Genomic DNA, 19,567 nt, shown 5'->3' on the forward strand with positions numbered 1-19,567 from the left:
ATTGTACATAATATTCGCTTTTTTATGCGTTGCACAATAGGGCCAGCTTTTTGGTATGCAGTTTCCACTTCCTAGTATACGTTTGCTACATTTCTTGATTACACTTGTGGTCTGGGGTGAATGAGCCACAATTTTATATCGTCTCCTTCCTGGATGGGTTGTACACATGCCCTTGCTGCAATGTTTTACTTCGCAGCTGCAACAAAAATTATACCTCCTGTGCATTTGGGGGATAGTATCACCACCTAACACAACCTATTCAAGTGAATGGGGCTGTGATGCAGCCATCCTGCAGCCGCATGCAATGCAAATTGTTGCAACACATTGGTGTGAGCTTTACAGGGTTAAAACAGGCCATGGAGAGGTGACACATTGCCTCCTCACTGGATGTCAAATGCCTCTGAAAAGTGATCCACCATGGTTTGCTTTACAAAAGGGGCAGCAAGGTCAGCCACAAGTGTAAACTTAATCTAACAGTGTTGCCAACTAGCCATTAATTTTTTCATGTTAGTAAGTCATTTATGTTACCAGAGATAGCTGCATGTTGAGAGCATTTGGCACATTTCCAGAAATCTACATCTAGTCAGAGACACTTGTTAACAGAAAGTGGTATTCTATTATCAGAGAGTTATATGTTCCAAGACAGACATACTCATGAGAGTGTTACATGTTACAAAGAGAGCATGCTATCAGATCAAAATGTATGTTAATCCAAAGAGCTGTTGTGTTATAATATATTGAAGCATGTTAATAGAGAGTTCTGGGTCTTAGTGGTAGGAATCTACACACATATACATGTAATGCCCTCTAGTGTAATATAGGGTTTCTTTTTTATAATTAGAGGCTTGCTAAAACCCTGGGCGTGAGTCAGCCTGGGAGTGAGTCAGCGAGGTTACTTCAGGTTAAGCCTGAAGGGTTCTGCAGGTCAGTTCTTTGATACCTCCCCCTGTTCTAGAAGCTTGGAAAAGTTTCTATAAGTCAGTGGATAGGGGTGGGGAGGGGCTGATCTGCATACTTTGGGGAATCTGGCCAATCCCCAGGCAGGAGGCTTGGCATTGTGGCTCAGTCAGCCCTTAAATATGTGAGAGCCTGGTTAGCAAGAGAGTTGAGTGGAAGATGGAGCTAGGAAGTGCTGCTGGTGTGGAGCCTGGGAAGGGGCCCCAGAGCAGGGAGAAAAGAAGGACCTCAGTTGTCCCACAGGCTGTCAGCAGGGAGGGTGCCAGCCCTGCGTAAGGCCTGAAAGCAGATTCAACCTTTAAAATGACAGGAACAGGACAGTGTGAGTACTTCCACACCCCCTGGGCCAAAGAAAGGAGAGGGTGGACAGGTGCAATACCCAACTAGTTCTCCATGGCACTACATTACTTGTGTGTCTCAGAATCCCTTGCCCTGGGATACTCTCAAGACAGCCAGGTGGAAGAGGAGATTTTCATCTGGGGTCTGAGCAGGTTCATTTAAGGGGACCAAGTGCTCCTTGCAATCACTTTGTGCTGATTTTTGTCCATTTTGTGCCTAAGAGGTTGTCCTCTAAGTTGTTTCAGTTCCATTGGGCATCCTATATACCCCTAGACCCTATCCAAGTTGTTAACCCCTAAAAAACCCCTAAAAATACACATATACACATAGGTCACTGCATGTTACAGAAGAAAGCTGACAAAGGAGTGCTGTATGTAACCAGAGAGAGTTGCATGTTACCTAACAGTTTTTCATGGCACTAAAAACAGATACTTGCATGTGAAATAGCCGACCTTGGTAACTATACAGTAGAATGATATTACACCAACCCACAGTGGTAAAGCAGTATCTACAGATGGAACAGACAAGTGCTTTGCTTGGTTTCCAGTCTAGTACTGAATCTAATGATTTGTTCAGGTCGCTTTTGTAGTATCATCACTCTTTAATAGACAGAACTGCAGAGGACGGGACTTCATTACTGTACTTACCACTAGGAGAACATAAACCATTTATCTGGACATGCTGCAGAAAATTGTAAAACACTTCAGGTGTAGCTTCCTCTGGAACAAAGCTCCATGGAGCACCAAAAGGAGATTGCAGTATCAGTGTATATTCCTATGTCTCTCTGTTTACTGAATCAATAATCATATTCAGTTCTCCTTGGCAGGTTTGTATCTGATTGGCAGCTGTGAGACACCTTTTGTACTGGTATTTTTTATCAAGATTTCTATGTGTGAGAGGCAACAAGCAGGATATCCCAGTATTACCAGCAGGTGTGCTCCAGGATCACCAGACTATGAGAGTGGAGGATTGGTGCAGTAGAACTATGTGACTGATTTACTAAAACTGGAGAGTGCAAAATCTGGTGCTGCTCTGCATAGAAACCAATCAGCTTCCAGGTTTTATTTGTCCAAGCTTAATTGAACAAACTGAAGTTAGAAGTTGATTGGCTACCATGCACAGCTGCACCAGTTTTGTACTCTCCAGTACTAGTAAATCAACCTTTATGTCTGTGTAAAAAAAAACAAAAAATGGAACTTCAGCAGGTGGACTATGCTCCCTATATGAATCTGAAGGTTTAATGTTCTGTTTTCACTCCTGCAAAGCTTAAGGCAACTTTTTGGCATAAAAAAAATACTGTCAGGTATAAAGTGCACCTACATGCACTGTGCTTACACATACCTGTAGCATCCAAAATGTTGCCATTACAGACACCCTTCCTACTGGAAAGCAAGGTAACTCATCATACTGATAGGCCAATAAGTACATATGGCAGAGGATAAAGTAGCACATAGTATATGCTGTTCTATAATTTCAAGCAGGTACTTACACCCATAAAACACCACCAAATCAGAAAATATATTGATATTAAGGTAGATTTTTACCTATCAAGGTCATTTTTCTGCCTCTCATAGTTTCGGAGCACTCTCAAAACCTGGACATCTTGACTGAGATAACAGGGGGGAAGAAGGCCATGGATTCCCAATTGTAGCCTCTCTTCCAGAGAGAACGCCATTCCCTAGAATACAAAAAATACCCATTTTTAATGCATGGTTTTAGAAGAATCAAAATGATTATTATACAGTTTTTATTATTTAGCGCTAAAAGGTTTCCTCAGCGCTGTACATTATAGTGGGGGACAGAACATGAGACAATACAGTAACAAAACAAAACACGAGAGATTCAAAGGCCCTGCTCTTTCGAGCTTACAATCTAGGAGAAAATAAACTGATTAGTCATCTATTTATAGAGATAAGTGACTTTTTAACCCTAGCAATCCTATCAATCTATCATTTACCATTGGCTCCATATCCCAAATGTTATGTGAAAATACCTTCAAAAACCACACTAATATACAGTATTCTAGATACAAGCACTGTTTTCACCATGGGTAGTTCTCGAAAATGTTACGGAAGAGATCCTACGAAAAACAGCAGAAAATGGGCCAAATGCTTCTACCATTTGCAAAATATCACAGGCCTTCAGCCGTTGCTATAGTTGTTTGGGCACATTTCTGGAAAATTAAAGAGGGTCCAAATACACAATATTAGATCAGTATGCCTATTTCAATATTAAAATAAATATTTTTTAGAATACTCACTTAGAACTATAACTTTTTTATAATTTTCGCAACCAGACTTTCTCTGTTTGCCATGGCTATTTGTTTTGGGCTATGGTTGGGCATTTAACTGGTAACAATGGATTAGTCCTCTAAATCTACGTCCACTGACAGTTCTACTTGCTCGATTTTGTCACACATCAGCATTCCTACTATCCACCTGCAGGGAACTGGTGGAGCATGCTTCTGAATCTAATTTTCTTAAACTGTCTACAGCTGACTAGGTATAACTTTTTGCCCGCACTGATCACTAATTTGCCTAATGACTGTTATCTTACTTTAGCCTGACTAGCTACCATAGCCACAAGTGTGTTTATCTTAGGGGCAAGGGCTCTGATGAGGATTACACCCTGGCAATAGCATATTTACAATTTGCTGTTGGCTCTAAGTATTCATTGCTATTCTTGCTAGTCTGCATAGATCCTATGACTCTCCAACAATTTGTACATTGCAGTCATCTGTTAATAAGGTGAAGCACAATGGAAAATTACTTTTGTTATTGGAAGCTTATTGGAACTTGCTGAAATAAATTTTTTTTAAATATTTGTAAAATAATGATATAATTATAAATAATTATACTTCTGTACACAGCAATACCATTTTTATATATTATGTGAACATGATTTACATATTTTCTAAACTTGTGTTTACCAATGAACTTTGTTTCAACTGCTCATGAAACAGAGGACCATAGTCTCAAATGCTATTCTTTTCAGACTAGGAAACAAGTTGCCCATTATTCTATTTTTCAGAAATTGATACTTATTTCCTCCAGGGAAATGTGCTCGCCAAATACAGTACTTACATAGAGCAAAATATATTTTATTAAAAAAAAATAAAAGTAAAGAACGCATTGTTTAATTCCAACAAATACTGGACAAGTACAGAATAGCTTTACTAAATCCTCCCACAATCATTATGTTAAAATAACTTCTCTAGTAGAATTGGTTTACTACATTATTCTATATCAGCTCCTTCATCATGTTTTCTAAATCTTATGTAGGAACATTAGAAAAGAATGAGTCTAGGACTTGATTTGTGTGATGAAGAGTTGGTAACGTGCTGTCACGTTCACACTTTTACTTTGAAAAGTGTACTACGCTTAAAGTGTTACTAAAGCTACAACAGTCAGTCTGTATATGCAGTAAAGCATGCTTGTTATACTAACTGTGGAACCTAAGGGGTTAATCTTCTGCATTGTGTAAAAAGGTCATTTGATCCTGACTCCTCTGCTTCTCCTCTTGTTCAAATGTCCACATCTTATCTCCTGATAAGTCAGACTGAACCGTAGCCATTCTGCACATGCTCAGTTTAGTGTGTATTGCTAGAGAGGTTTTTTTTTCTTCTTGGGAGAGTGCAGGTGATCAGCACAGGGTCATTCAGCACTGTTCAGATAGAGGTCAGGGGTTTTGCATCCTCCTAGAGCAAGAAGAATACTCCTCCTACAAGCTTTAACCAGTGCTCTGCTGAACACTGATAGAAGTCACAAGACTGCACTAACTGCTGATGAGAAAAGGTATTTAGATATTTACTAAAATAATTGCACTTCCATGTTCTGTGTACTGTGGAAGACCAGAAATAGTGAATGCAGGGTCCTGGATTTAGTAACACTAAAAGAAAAGAAAACTGTATTCAAAAAATATAAAAAGTCAAAACTACTGTATTGATGATCTCCTTTCTCAGGGTCCCATACAAAAAAATAAATTACTAACAGGGAATATTATGTCATTACAGAAAAAAGTTCATTTTTGCATGACATAGTGCACATTGAGCCTAGCAGTAATCAATTAGATTGGTACACTTTAGTACAATGGGGTCAATACACTAAAGGTTACTGCATGTGATAACACAGTCACATGACTCATTTGCATAAATTATTGAATGCGGTAACAAAATGTCCAATTCACAAAAAAAAATAATGATTATGTGGTATTTAACGCAAAATTTCAAAATGTGTCAGAAAATACTGCAAAAAAAAATGAGGTAAGCTGTTAAGTCGAATTCACAAACAGAACAGAAAATTTAAAAAATGCAATATTTATCACCAGGGTTTTGCCAAAGGGCCTGGTATGGATGGGGGGGGGGGGAAGCCCCAGACTGTTACTTTCATCATTTGTAATTGCTGGCGTGTTTTGTTTACATTCAGCTGTTAGTGGGACACTGGCTGACATACTGTCACCCTAGCAGTACAGTGTCACCATGGTGACACTGTACTGCTTGTGGGGGGTGATGAAGATTTTTTTTTTTTTACACTGATTGCTTTTACAACCATAAAGGCTGTAAAAGCAATCATTTCTCCTTCTCTCTGGCTGCATTCTTGTAGCCATTGAGAAATACTGTGTGAGCTGTGATTGGTCACAACTTGTCACATGGTACAAGGCTGTTGTGAATGGCCCTGTACCATGTGACCTCTGTGATCATTCACAGATTTCACACGTAGTAAGCAATGATGTCAGAAGTGGCATCTTGCTTACTACTCTGCATGTGATCACTGATTGGCCAATCAGTGATCACATGATCAGGACCTCACACAGAGGTCCCGTTCAACGATTGGTGGTCCAGAGGACACAACGGGCACCGGATCGCAGTGCTGCGCTCTCCCAGGGAGCGCGCACAAACAGGGGGCAGGGAGGCCGTTTATAAACGGCCACCCAACCCTGCACTGCTACCGTCCGGCCGTTTATATACAATGGCCGGACAGGAAGTGGTTAAGGACACCGTGGCTGGCTTCCTTAACAACTAGCTACAGTGCAATAAATTATCGCATGAAAATATGCGGTAATTACCGCAATACAGATATTTTACCGCAAGAGTTATCTACCGCAAAATTGTTAGTGAATTGCAATTTGCAAAAAATGTACCGCATGCGTTATTTTACCACATTTTTTCTGTCGTTATTTAACTCTTAGTGAATTGACCCCATTGTCCCTTTTGGAAATTGTCTGTGCAAGCAATTAGAAAGCAGTTAATACACAGCTTAGAATATTACAGTATCATAGTGCAATATCCGTGTTTGAAGATTATACAGGCACACACTAGATGCAAATACAAGCATTATCCATTTAACAGGCAGACATATCAGATATGCTCAGTAGTGTAACACTTTCCCATCATATATTAGGTATTAGTGCTGGGCACAGGCAGAGCTTGGCTTTGGCTTCCAATAATCTTACAGAAGGCACAGTGCAGAGAACTAATTCTGGTATTTTTCAGCTGTTCAGCTAAATTCAGTTATTTTGCATATTACTAGCAATCACAACATCAAAAAAAATCATTAACAGATTATATTCAGTGACCAAACAAGCTTTATTATTATAAACTACATAAAAGCTCAGACTGGCTTTCCTCTTTAACACATTGTTATAAATTCCAAATGACCATTGACAGCCAAGTTTTAAGATGAAATTGTGCTATAAAACTGCTCATGTTTCCAAATTTCAGCTGAAAATTATTTAAGTGTTGGAACAGCCAGAAACAAAGGTAACTATGGTTCACTTCCCAGTGAACTTTAACCAACATGGCTGCCCAGCACAAACTCTGTGAAATGGAAAATTATGAATTGCTATTTGATTGATAGAAAGAGAAAACTGTGCCTTTTTCATGGTAGGGAGTAAATCAAACTATGCTGAGGTGGAACTAATTTAACAGAATAGTAGATAATTGAAGATGTCTCTAAAATTACCTTTCATAAAGTGCTTAAAAGGGAAAATTGCTTTAAAGAGAAAAATTATACTGCTAGATATGAGTGAGCCAGTCACAATTCCGACTTCTGATCTGTGAAAATTGGAATACAAACGTGATTTTCCTGTAATACTTACACAATTTGACAAATTACAAAACATAGTTACTCTATTGTGTTACTTGTTTAATTTTTTTTATATTCTGCACTCTTTCTCTACTTTGAAACATGCCTTAAAAAGTTTGAAAAATGAAAATGAGAATGTAGTTGGAGGAAAAGTGGGATTGTTGATAATTGCTTTATTTTTGGCTACTTTTTTAATTTTGCTGCCTTGTAAACAGGGCCATAGATAAGGGGGTTCCTCCTGTACGGGGCCCCAGGCCAGCAGGGGAGCCCAGGCAGCTGGGTGAATCAGATGTGTGCAGGAAGAGTGATCGGCATGGGAGGAGCAATTACTGGAACCGATCCTTGTATAGCTCTCTCTGCAGCAGCTGAAAGTTGGCTTCTTCTCCTCTCCCTCCCTCTGGCTTTCAGCTGCTGCAGAGAGCTATACAGGGGATCGGTTCCAGTAATTACTCCCCCCCTCCAGTGCACCCATCACCCTCCCTGTGCACAATACATTTCCCCCTGCTGCCAAGGCCCTCCTGTGTGCCCCCACCCCTGCAATGCTGCCGGCTTCCCTCCTCTCCTTCCCACCGGCAGCTGCAAGCACACAATAGGATCCTTCAGGATGGAGAGTGGGGGAAGGGTCCAGTAAATATGTCACATTTACCAGGCCCTTCCTTTCCTGAATGAGCACAATGAGTAATCACTACCGATTACCCACTGTGTTCATTAAAACTGGAGCATAGTAAACTTTTTTTTGGGGGGGGGCGGGGCTATCAGGTTGGCTGTATGGGGCCCTGTGGTTTCTAACAGCAGCCCTGCTTGTAAGCAAACCTATTGACACAGCAATTTATGAAAACAGTTCTCCAAAAGTACAGGTACTGTGTTCAGTGGTTTAGGTATACTATGGTTCTGAAGCATGCCACTTGCCATGTAAAAACAGAAATTTCACTAAGCTTTTATAGGAATATAACTTTTAATAGAACTTTACCATCTACATTGTAAATGACCTCAAATTGTACTAACATCTAACCGAACAGCGACCACCACCCTATCCGACCCGCCTCCAAATTTACCTATTAAAGCCTTCTCCTATGTGCTGAGGTTTTTATATATAGCAAAGTTAACATTCATTTCACCTTTGCTGATTGGCTGCACAAAAGAGAGGACAGATGCTTATGAGGTCATGAGAGATCATAGAGAGCCCACTTATGAGCCAACATACTTGTAGAATGGAGCAAATAACATAGCATAGCAAAGGGAGTCACAGCACAGCTACAGAAAAAATGAACTAATCCATTTCAATTACTCACGTTAAAAACAAGGACATCTGGAAGCCACACTACCATATCAAAGCAACTATGCTATAAACTCTCCGAGCTTCCCAACTTTGGGAACAAACACCGATCAGCCACAACTTTTTTTAAAATAACTATGTTATAATTAGTTGTTCTGTGCAATAGAATTGTACAGAGTGGCCTTGATACTCCTCTTCTGGGGTCCCCAGCTGGTGCTCCTGGGTCCTCCTCCTCTCAGTGTGCAACTATAGGAACACACCTGCATGCTTGATCCTGAGCCATGCTGCCTGTGTTCATAGACACAGAAAGCACCGCTCAACCCCACCCCCCACTGCCTCCTGCCAATGGCTCCTGCTGCCTCAGCAAAGCATGCGAGAGCGAGGAGAGCCACAACATTACTACCAAAACATTTTTTACCTTAATACAGGGAATGCATACAGGTTAAAAATGTTTAGGCTTTAGAACCAGTTTAAGTGAATAACATTGATTATCTCGCTACAATAGCATCTGAAAGGCAGTGGAATATATTAGGCAGCAAGTAAATGTCTTCCCTAAAGATGATGTATTGAAAGCAGAAAAAAGGGACAATGCAGTTTTTTGTTTTTGGGGCTATATAGCCTCAGACCTGTCAGAGTGCCCATACTGACCCTTGTTCACAGCCAAAAGTGCTTACGATGGGCACGTGAGCATCAGAACTGGATCATGGAGCAATTGAAGAAGGTGGCCTGTATATAGCAATGCAGAAACGTAGAGCAGGCTCACCTGGAGGCAGCCCCTAGAGGTACAGCAACAGACCAGAAGCCCAGAGACTGTCCTTACAAGGTAGTTGAGGACTTCCAGTGTGTGTCTGCACCAAAACAAAAAAAGCAACAACGGCGGTGTGCTCTCTGCTTGTGCTGGGGACCCCTTTTGTACCGTTTGGAATATTACCATGTCCATGTGCACTGCCATTGTTGCTCCTATAATGGTGGCATAGGTCCCTCACTATCTGTTTCCAACCACCTTTAGCTGTAAATTCTGATTTGCAGATCATTTTACTTATCTCTCACCCTGACTTCTGGCACCTGTAATGGAAGAGTTATTTTTGTAAAGACATTTAAAATAAAATGACATGACACCAATTCAATGTTAATGATCAAAAGATAACAACATTGTCAAAATTTTCCAGAAACTAATGAATGCAAATTTATATTCATATGTGGCCTGTTTATGTTTATACAGTATCAATATTAGGCAGGCCATAGATGATGCAATTTTCTTTCCTTCCACAGTCAGTGTTGATGGGGTAATTCCTCCCGCGACACTAATGTACTCTGCCAGCGAGGAGCATTCCCTGCCAGCAGAACACAATGATTAGTGTTGCCGGTTATAGCCAATGGCACTAATCGTTTGGGAAAAACCCATCAGACTGGCTGTACACAAGTCGATCGACATATTGTCTTGTGTACAACCAGGGTGCCCATTCATGGATTAAAAAGTCCCTGCTGAACTGGCCAGATTTCAATCCATGTAGGGCAAGCTTTAACCTTGCTTGATGTTACTGTAGTTCAACTTCACTTATTACTGCAAATGTACCCAGGCAAAGCCAAATTTAAGCTTTATCACTCCAAATAGCTGGCTATTTATTACTATGTTTGCAATTGAATACACTTTGAAAGTGATAGCAATCAGAAGAACAAATAGCCCTTGGCAAAGAAATTGATGACTTTGTTCTTGCAAAAGAGCAACTTTTCCATGAGTTCAAAGACAGGTATGTTTTCTAGTGGAATCACAAACCTTTATTGTACAATCATGTAACATCTTCATTGACGCAGGTCCAGTAACTATAGAACATGAAGTCAAAATATACAAATACACCAGATGTATGGCCAGTGCGTGCAACCAATGTTCTGTGCACTTTCCCTGCACCAAATTCAAAATGCACTGCACTTGTGATCTGAAGTCAGTGTCATTGCAATGCTACCAACACCACAAATGCAGATCACAAACGCAGTGAGTTTGCCTGCATTGGATCACATGGTACAGAAGTACCATGCAATCTGGGTTGCAGTGTATTATGCACTATTTTTGGTTCAGTGCAGTGTGATTTCAGCCCATTCAAATGAACGAGCTGAAGACAGACTGCACTCAAATCACACTGGAATTGCACAGGAATGTTCGCAAGATTCCTGGTGTGAACGTTTTATAATGTGCTTGTATTTGTGACTAATAGGATTTGGATGACTATGTTAAACCAACATCTTTCCTGAAATGAGACAGAAAATTCATCCTTCTACCTGTAAAAGAATGATGGCAGTGTTCTTCCAAACTGCTCCCCTAGACTTTGGTACAGTCATCTGTTTGGGGCTTTAGGACTGATCAATGACAAAATATACAGTTTTTGAAATTATACTGCAGTGTGTATTGCAGATTTGTAAAATTGCGTATTTACTGACAATAAGGACTTCCCTTAGGAAAGGATGGAGGACCTAAAACAGCCCATACACTCATTCAACCAGCAGATTTAACCAAAAAAAGCTGACTCGATACCCCCCATGGACACACTTGATGTGGATAGGAGAATCCTTCCTGCTCAGCTACTGTATTATGACAGCTGGGAGACTTCCCCACCATCAGAATACACTGTTTAGTGCTGCTGGCTATAGTCTGCAGCAATGATGGAGTGGGGGAAACCTGACAGGTCAGTAGATCAACATTTGTATAACCACAGTGCCCATACATGGACCAAAATTCAGCTGGTCCCTGCTGAACCAGCTGAATTTTGATGCATGTATGGCCAGCTTTACCCCTGGTTCACATCTGTGAACGATTTGCGCTGGCATGACAGCCTATTCATTTGAATGGACTTCCGCGCCCCGGGACAAGCAAGGAAGAAGTCCCTACACTATTTGGGAAATTGCAGCCCCGCATGGGAACTTAGCTTCCCAGTATGGTTGCAATTTCCAGTGCGGGTGGGGTGCCATTAGAATTAATGGCACTCGCCTGTGGGTCCTGCATTCCTCTGGATGGGTGGTGCGGCTGAAGGTTTTTTTGCGGGTCCCACAGCAACACCACCCGCACAGATGTGAACCAGGGGTTAAGCTTCCTAGTGGTTAGTGGTGCTGCTGAAAATATTGAAAAAAAAATCCTTTAACCTCCCTAGAGGTCTGATTATGTCCATATTTCTGTGCTCAAAGCGGTACATTTTTTTGCATGGAAATATGTATTTTTTTTATTGTAGGCCTGTAATTTTTAGGAATAACTCACTGAAATCTGTCCGAACAAGAGTCTAGTAAACATCCCGGATATGTTAAAATTTGAAACACGAAATCATAAATTATAATATAATAAATAATCATAAAAAATAATAATATAATAATAATAATAATACATTTAATTCAATAATATAATCAAACCAAAAACACTGAAATTTGAAATATAGCGCCAGGTTTGCACATCACTGAGCAAAGTCGCAGAATCGTTTTTAGTGTCTGATGACGAATCTCCCCACAATCATTATCACTCAATTCTGCAAGTGGTTCTAATTTGCTATCGCTGTTCTCTAGCTGGTCTAAAACCGATTTTGACCTAAAGGGACGCTTTTTGGACACCATGGACGTTTCTCAGTTTCCAGGCAGAAAGAACGGTAAAAATGTAGGCAGGGCACAGGACAAAGCACTAGGGACAAAATGTATGTGAAATGGTTTGATACAGTAATGTTTTACCATGTGATTTTAGTGTATTCAATGAATGTCATGTTTTGTCATTTTCAAATTTCCCGCCAGTTCCGTCCCCGTACGTTCCGATGCTCGCAGGGGACAGAACCCAGAAGACAGATGCTGGCATGCACCGGAGGGCATTACAGGGGACACTGCAGGAGGGACATCGCGGGAGCAGCAGGACAAGGTAAGTGATCGAGGGATCCCAGAGCAGCGCCGCATGGTAAGTCCAAGTGTAGCTCGGGGTTACCGCTTGTGGTACTGAAACTTTACCCCGAGCTACACTTGGGAATACCGCCAGGGAGGCTACCTGCCTCAATATTGGGCACTTTCACTCCCTTCCTGCCCAGCCAATTTTCAGCTTTCAGGAATGCTGCACTTTGAATGATAAGTACTCAGTCATGCAACACTGTACCCATATAAAATTGTTATTATTTTTGAGACAAGATAAACCTTTCTTTTAGTGGTATTTAATCACCACTGGGGTTTCTTTTACTTTTTTGTGCTGTAAGCGGAAAAAAGACTGCAAATTTGGAAACAAAAGTGTGTTTTTCTTAGTTTCTGTTATAAAATTTTGCAAATAAGTAATATTTCTTAATAATTTGTAATCCAGATTTATACTACATTTCTATGGTAAAAATAGCCTAAATCAGTGTATATTATTTGGTCTGTGAGAATGTTATAGAGTCTACAAGCTATGGTACCATAAAATATTTAAAAATATCTTGCGAGCCAAAAAACAAAAGATCACCCTAATATACAACATAAAAATGTATATCCTCTATATGGTAGGATCGCAAACATCTAACACATAACTACCAATGTGTAAAAAATTGTGAATATAACCCTATAATGTTGCGCTCCCAAAACATATATATAATCACTGATCTATGTCCTCAAACCATATGCAAAAAAGTGAAAAAATATGTAATAAATACCTTAACCAAATGACATATGAAATTAACTTTCATCTCCACTGCAACGTCACTCGGAGGGAGTCAGTTCGTTTACCGGACCACGGGTGCATGCCTCTTACAGTCAGCGGAGGACTCGGTCTACATTGTGATACGCTTTTATATGAAAACAACACATGTGAGTGTAATACTTGGAGTCAATAAAGCCAATCTTTAAAAAGGATAAAACACTATGTTTAGATCTTTTTCCTATGTGGAGAGTCGTATGGAGATGAGAGTATAGAGGAGTTGAATCCTCTGGAGAAGGGATCAATCCCAGAGCATATATCAGTAACAACGGATATCCATTATTCCAAAAGAAAGAGTCTTAATCAAGTAGGTTCCATAGGAGGAGAACCAAAAGCGCATATAGCCTAATTATAGGCAGATAAGGAGGTGAGCGTACATCTGCACTAATGGGAGGATTCACAATCAGTCACGGATTCACATGCAATTATGGATTGAAGATCAATTAAAGCACAAAGTCACTTTTATTATATGGGACACTGTTTTCACAGATATATCAATTTATTTATTTATTCATACTTATTTAAATTATTTATTTCTTTTTATATAAGTGTAGTAATATTAATTTAGGTACTCTTTAATCACTGATTTCATTTCAGTATAATCACGGATTTTTTCTAATTAAGTTAATTTCATATGTCATTTGGTTAAGGTATTTATTACATATTTTTTCACTTTTTTGCATATGGTTTGAGGACATAGATCAGTGATTATATATATGTTTTGGGAGCGCAACATTATAGGGTTATATTCACAAGCTATGGTACCAATCATTGAAAACTGATCACACCTGATGTGCTGATCTCATTTCTTGAGGCCCTAACATGCCAGGGCAGTACAAATACCCCCCAAAAGTAGACAGTCCAAGGTATTTAGTAAAAGGCATGGCAAGTTTTTTGAAGTTGTAATTTTGTCCTCAATTCTTTAGAAAATTAAGAAATTAACTAAAATTTTTTTCTCCACAAAAATGTCATATTAACAAGATATTTCTCACACATGGCATAGGCATACTTGCAAATACACCCCAAACAACATTCCGCTACTCCTCCTGAGTATGGAGATACCTCATGTGTGAGACTTTTTCACAGCCTAGCCGCATAAAGAGGCCCAACATCCAAGGAGAACCTTCAGGCATTATCCACTTTAAGACTAGCAGTCTTCTGCCTCTTTTTGTTTACAAGTAAAAATCAGTATTTCTGCAGAACGTATAACCCCCAAACATTATATATTTTTTTAGCAGAGGCCACAGAGAATTAAATAGTGGGTTTTGCAAATTTCTATGTCACATTGAATTTGTGCAGCGGTTTTCTTCTAACGCAATTTTACACACTAAAACAAAAAGTTTGCGGCAATACCTCACATGTGTGGTGCAATCGCTGTTTACATATGCGTACAGGGCCATCGTGTGCGTTCACATTTGCGCTGGAGCACAGGGGGAGAGGGCACTTTAAATTTTTTTATTTATTTATCGGTGGGACACTGGTACACTGACAGATGTTTTTGTGCATTTGTACATTGTGACAGATGTTGATTGTCCACTGGCGGACATCGACCGATGTTGTGATTGGAACACTATTGCAGTTGTTTTGTGCACTGGTACACTGTGACAGATATTGATGTGACACTGGTATACTGTGACAGATGTTTTGTGCACTGGTACACTGTGACAGATATTGATGTGACACTGGTATACTGTGACAGATGTTTTGTGCACTGGTACACTGTGACAGATATTGATGTGACACTGGTATACTGTGACATATGTTTTGTGCATTGGTACACTGTGACAGATATTGATGTGACACTGGTATACTGTGACAGATGTTTTGTGCATTGGTACACTGTGACAGATATTGATGTGACACTGGTATACTGTGACAGATGTTTTGTGCACTGGTACAGATATTTACGTGACACTGGCACAGATGTTGATGTAACACTGGTACAGGGACAGATGATGGTGCTTCATGTACAGTGTAGGGTTGGATGGCAGCAATCTGTGTGTTCTTTGCATAGCCGAACACTAAAGTCATCAGCTATGCAGAGAGCTGTCATAGGCTTGCAGCATCCCCCCTCTCCCCACCCTGAACTCACCCTGAGTTCTCACTGAGCTCAGCGGGTAAAGCCGACACAAAGACTTGTATCTCTGTTTACACTGAATGATAGCACCCATATCCTGATCTGTGATGTGCGGTGACACAGCCATCACAGGAGCGTGCCGCTGTGTGCCCCTGAAGCCGCACGAGGTGCATGTTCTGAGAGGACGTTGAGGAACGTCCTCTCAGAATGGGAAAGCTCTTACCTGGCCATTTATATACAGTTGCTAGGTGGCAAGCAGTTAAAGCATAAGTTCATCTTTTGCACAAAAATAATTAAGGCACTTTTTTTGCAGGTAAAAAAAATATGCATTTATTATTTTGTCTGCAGGAGCCTGTAAAACACTTCACCAGTCTCCTGCAGACCTGTCAGTATATCTGCTTGTTCGTACGGGATGTACATCATGCAGATATACTGACAGGAAGATTCAATGAACTACTACGGTGCTGCACAGCACCATGTAGTTCATTGAAAACTGGAAGCCGACAGCTGCTAAGGCTATCGGGACTTGCAGTTCATTCACTCACAGAACTCTGTGAATCAATGACATGGCCGTGTGGGCTGTTTTCAAATCTGACAGCTTGTACAGGGAACTTCTCCCCGTTCTTCTCTCTGGGTAGAGGGAGGCAACAGGCGGCAGCTGCAGCATTAGGAACTTGTTACATGTTCCACCCATTCCCAAAGGTGAACGTATCCTTTAAGTAAAAAAATAATAATCTTTTATGTAAAGAAAAGAATCTTGGTATTATCTGGTAGAAAATATATAGCACATGGCAGCCCTTATCACATCTCTCAGTTAGTGCTATATACCCAATTGAATGCTGTGGAATTGAACATGCTGTTCACTTTGAAAAGGATTTTTTCCTTAGGTTAGTGAATATGGTAAAAATTCATTTCTGCAAAGAAAGCCCAACCACATCAGCCGAGCTTCACCTCATTCACTAATCTAAGGAAAAATTCCCACGTAAAATAAAAATTCCCTTGCAACGTAAACAGTCTATTTCCCTTTAGTAAATCAACCCCTCCATATACTGACCCGTGGTTCTGCTCAGTGGTCTCACGCATGACTGTATTGCCAAGAGGCTCTATTTATAGTTGCAATGATTTGAAGTTAATCAAACTTTGTTTAGTTGACACTAGATCACTAGATCCTATTAGCATGGCTTTAAACTGATCATGAACAAAAGGGATGATGATAATAAAACTTTAGTTTTCCATTTTGTTTTCAAGTGGCATACTTTGTAATATTTGTCAAATGTCTTCTATCCTTGATACTATAGTTTTAAAGGATATGCCTTCTGCAACCTGACACTCTGGTAGATTTATGCACTGTAGCTGTGCTTAAAGAATATATAAACACTGATATATGTCTGCTGTACCATGTACTTGTATTAAAAGGTATCCTGTTCTCTTTGTATTGCTTTTCTATTGCGTGACATTCCTGGTGTTCCTGCCAGTCCATCTGCTTTCCTTTTAAAAACTGACCACACTAGGCATGACAGCACAGTGTGGTCACTTCTCTAGCTGTGCTGGGAACTACGGCTGCTGTCCTTCAATGATCAGGCTTGTGCTGACAAACCCCCTCCTGCACAGCCATTCACTGGGAAGATCAGTGTACCGTATCTCCTCCCTCAGATCCTTATACAGGGGTGTGATCACTTATAAAAAAGGGAGAAAAGGTATTTATATATATAGTGGGGATCGAAAGTTTGGGCACCCCAGCTAAAAATTTGTATTAATGTGCATAAAGAAGCCAAGGAAAGATGGAATAATCTCCAAAAGGCATCAAATTACAGATTAGACATTCTTATAATATGTCAACAAAAGCTAGATTTTATTTCCATCATTTACACTTTCAAAATAACAGAAAACAAAAAAATGGCGTCTGCCAAAGTTTGGGCACCCTGCAGAGTTAATATCTTGTACTGCCCCCTTTGGCAAGTATCACAGCTTGTAAATGCTTTTTGTAGCCACCCAAGAGTCTTTCAATTCTTGTTTGAGGTATCTTTGCCCATTCTTCCTTACAAAAGTCTTCCAGTTCTTTCAGATTTCTGGGCTGTCTGTCACACACTGCTCTTTTAAGGTCTATCCATAGATTTTCAATTATGTTGAGGTCAGGAGATTGTGAAGGCCATGGCAAAACCTTCAGTTTACGCCTCTTGATGTAATCCCCCGTGGATTTCGAGGTGTGTTTAGGATCATTATCCATTTGTAGAAGCCATCCTCTCTTTAACTTCAGCTTTTTCACAGATGGCATCAAGTTACCATCCAAAATTTGCTGAAATTTTATTGAATCCATTTTTCCTTCTACTCATGAGATGTTCCCTGCGCCACTGGCTGCAACACAACCCCAAAGCATGATTGATCCAACCCCATGCATAACAGTTGGACAGAGGTTCTTTTCATTAAATTCTGTGCCCCTTCTTCTCCAAACGTACCTTTGCTCATGCTGGCCAAAAAGTTCAATTTTAACCTCATCGGTCCACAGAACTTGTTTCCAAAATGCATCAGGCTTGTCTATATGTTCATTTGCAAAGTTCAAACGATGATTTTTGTGGTGAGGACGTAGAAGAGGTTTTCTTTTGATGACTCTTCCATGACGACCATATTTGTACAAGTATCTCTTTATAGTGGAATAGTGTACCACAACTCCAGTGTCTGCCAGATCTTTCTGGAGGGATCGTGCAGTCAAACGTGGGTTTTGAATTGTTTTTCTCACAATCCTGCGAGCTGTTCTGTCTGATATTTTTCTTGGTCTTCCAGATCTTGCTTTAACTTCCACTGTTCCTGATGACTGCCATTTCTTAATTACATTCCGAACAGAGGATATTGACATCTGAAAACGCTTTGCTATCTTCTTATAGCCTTCTCCAGCTTTGTGAGCGTCAACTATTTTCAGTTTCAGTTTTCTAGACAACTGCTTAGAAGAACCCATTGTGTTGATTGTTAGGGCAAGGTCAGATGAGTCTGGGCATTTAAAACCTTTGAGATTGACATCACCTGGTCTTCCCAGACGATGATTGAGAACAATCCATGACACTGGCAGGTCTCAGCTTGGCAAAGGGGGTAGTGCTTGCTATAAATTCTGCAGGGTGCCCAAACTTTTGCAGACGCCATTTTTTTGTTTTCTGTTATTTTGAAAGTGTAAATGATGGAAATAAAATCTAACTTTTGTTGACATATTATAAGAATGTCTAAACTGTAATTTGATGCCTTTTGGAGATTTTTCCATCTTTCCTTGGCTTCTTTATGCACATTAATACAAATTTTTAGCTGGGGTGCCCAAACTTTCGATCCCCACTGTATATATATATATATATATATATATATATATATATATATATACACAAATGTTTAGTCTTTCACTGAATGGGTTGTTTTACAAAGTGAAGGTTTACATATTCTTTAATATTCCAAAATGAGGCAAAAAATACTACTGTGCATTAGGACATTAATGTGGTTATTGACAGTCCTTTGGGGCCTCGAAAAGGTGGGCTTCCCAATGCAATGTACAGCAAATCCAACAAACTAAGGGCCCTAAAAAAAAGGGTGGGCTTCCCAATGCACTGTACAGCAAACCCAACAAGCTAAGGGCCCTAAAAACAGAAGCAGGGACCCTGTTGTCATCCTGACCACAATTCATACCACTATTATCTGAAGATATTTGTATGCCTGAAAAAGGCAATAAAAGCATTCAGTTCTGTGAATATATTACTATCCTGAACTTTCAAATTTGGCATCTGACATTGGACCATGAACAAATACTCATATTATGACTGGCTAAAGCAAACAAAGGTTAAAGGCATCAGATCACATCAGACGTTGAAACATTCTGCCACCTGTTAAGCCTGAGGGCTTCCCAAATCAGAAGAAAGGCCAGGATTTCTTATTTTAAAAAGAATCCAGACTTTTTTGATAGCCGTATCATGAGGTTAAATATGCTTACTGTACGTGAAGTAAATCTGATGAAAAAAAACTAGTAAGTTTATTATGATATGCATCAATGAAGAACATAAATAATCACATTTGAGAACTGAATGTGTTTTAAGTATTTTATCAGTGAAGACACTCAACACCTGCAGTCCAGTGTATAAGGGGGATTGCTTTTTATTACTATGAAAACACTGAGCATTTTA

The 19,567-nt window shown here is 39.9% G+C and overlaps 1 protein-coding gene across 2 annotated transcripts in view; it reads right to left on the reverse strand.

Moving 5' to 3' along the window:
- The window catches only part of ME1 (malic enzyme 1), a 370,919-nt gene that overhangs the window by 304,773 nt on the left and 46,579 nt on the right, over positions 1–19,567 (reverse strand). For both annotated transcript variants that reach the window (XM_089693104.1, XM_089693103.1), the window contains exon 2: positions 2,841–2,974. In XM_089693104.1, the coding sequence (XP_089549230.1) occupies positions 2,841–2,974 (134 nt within the window). The remainder of the gene's footprint in view (positions 1–2,840; positions 2,975–19,567) is intronic.

The sequence above is a fragment of the Staurois parvus genome, unplaced genomic scaffold, assembly GCF_062004578.1.
Source record: "Staurois parvus isolate SC_StPar_1 unplaced genomic scaffold, SC_StPar_1.0 ptg000613l, whole genome shotgun sequence".
NCBI lineage: Eukaryota > Metazoa > Chordata > Amphibia > Anura > Ranidae > Staurois > Staurois parvus.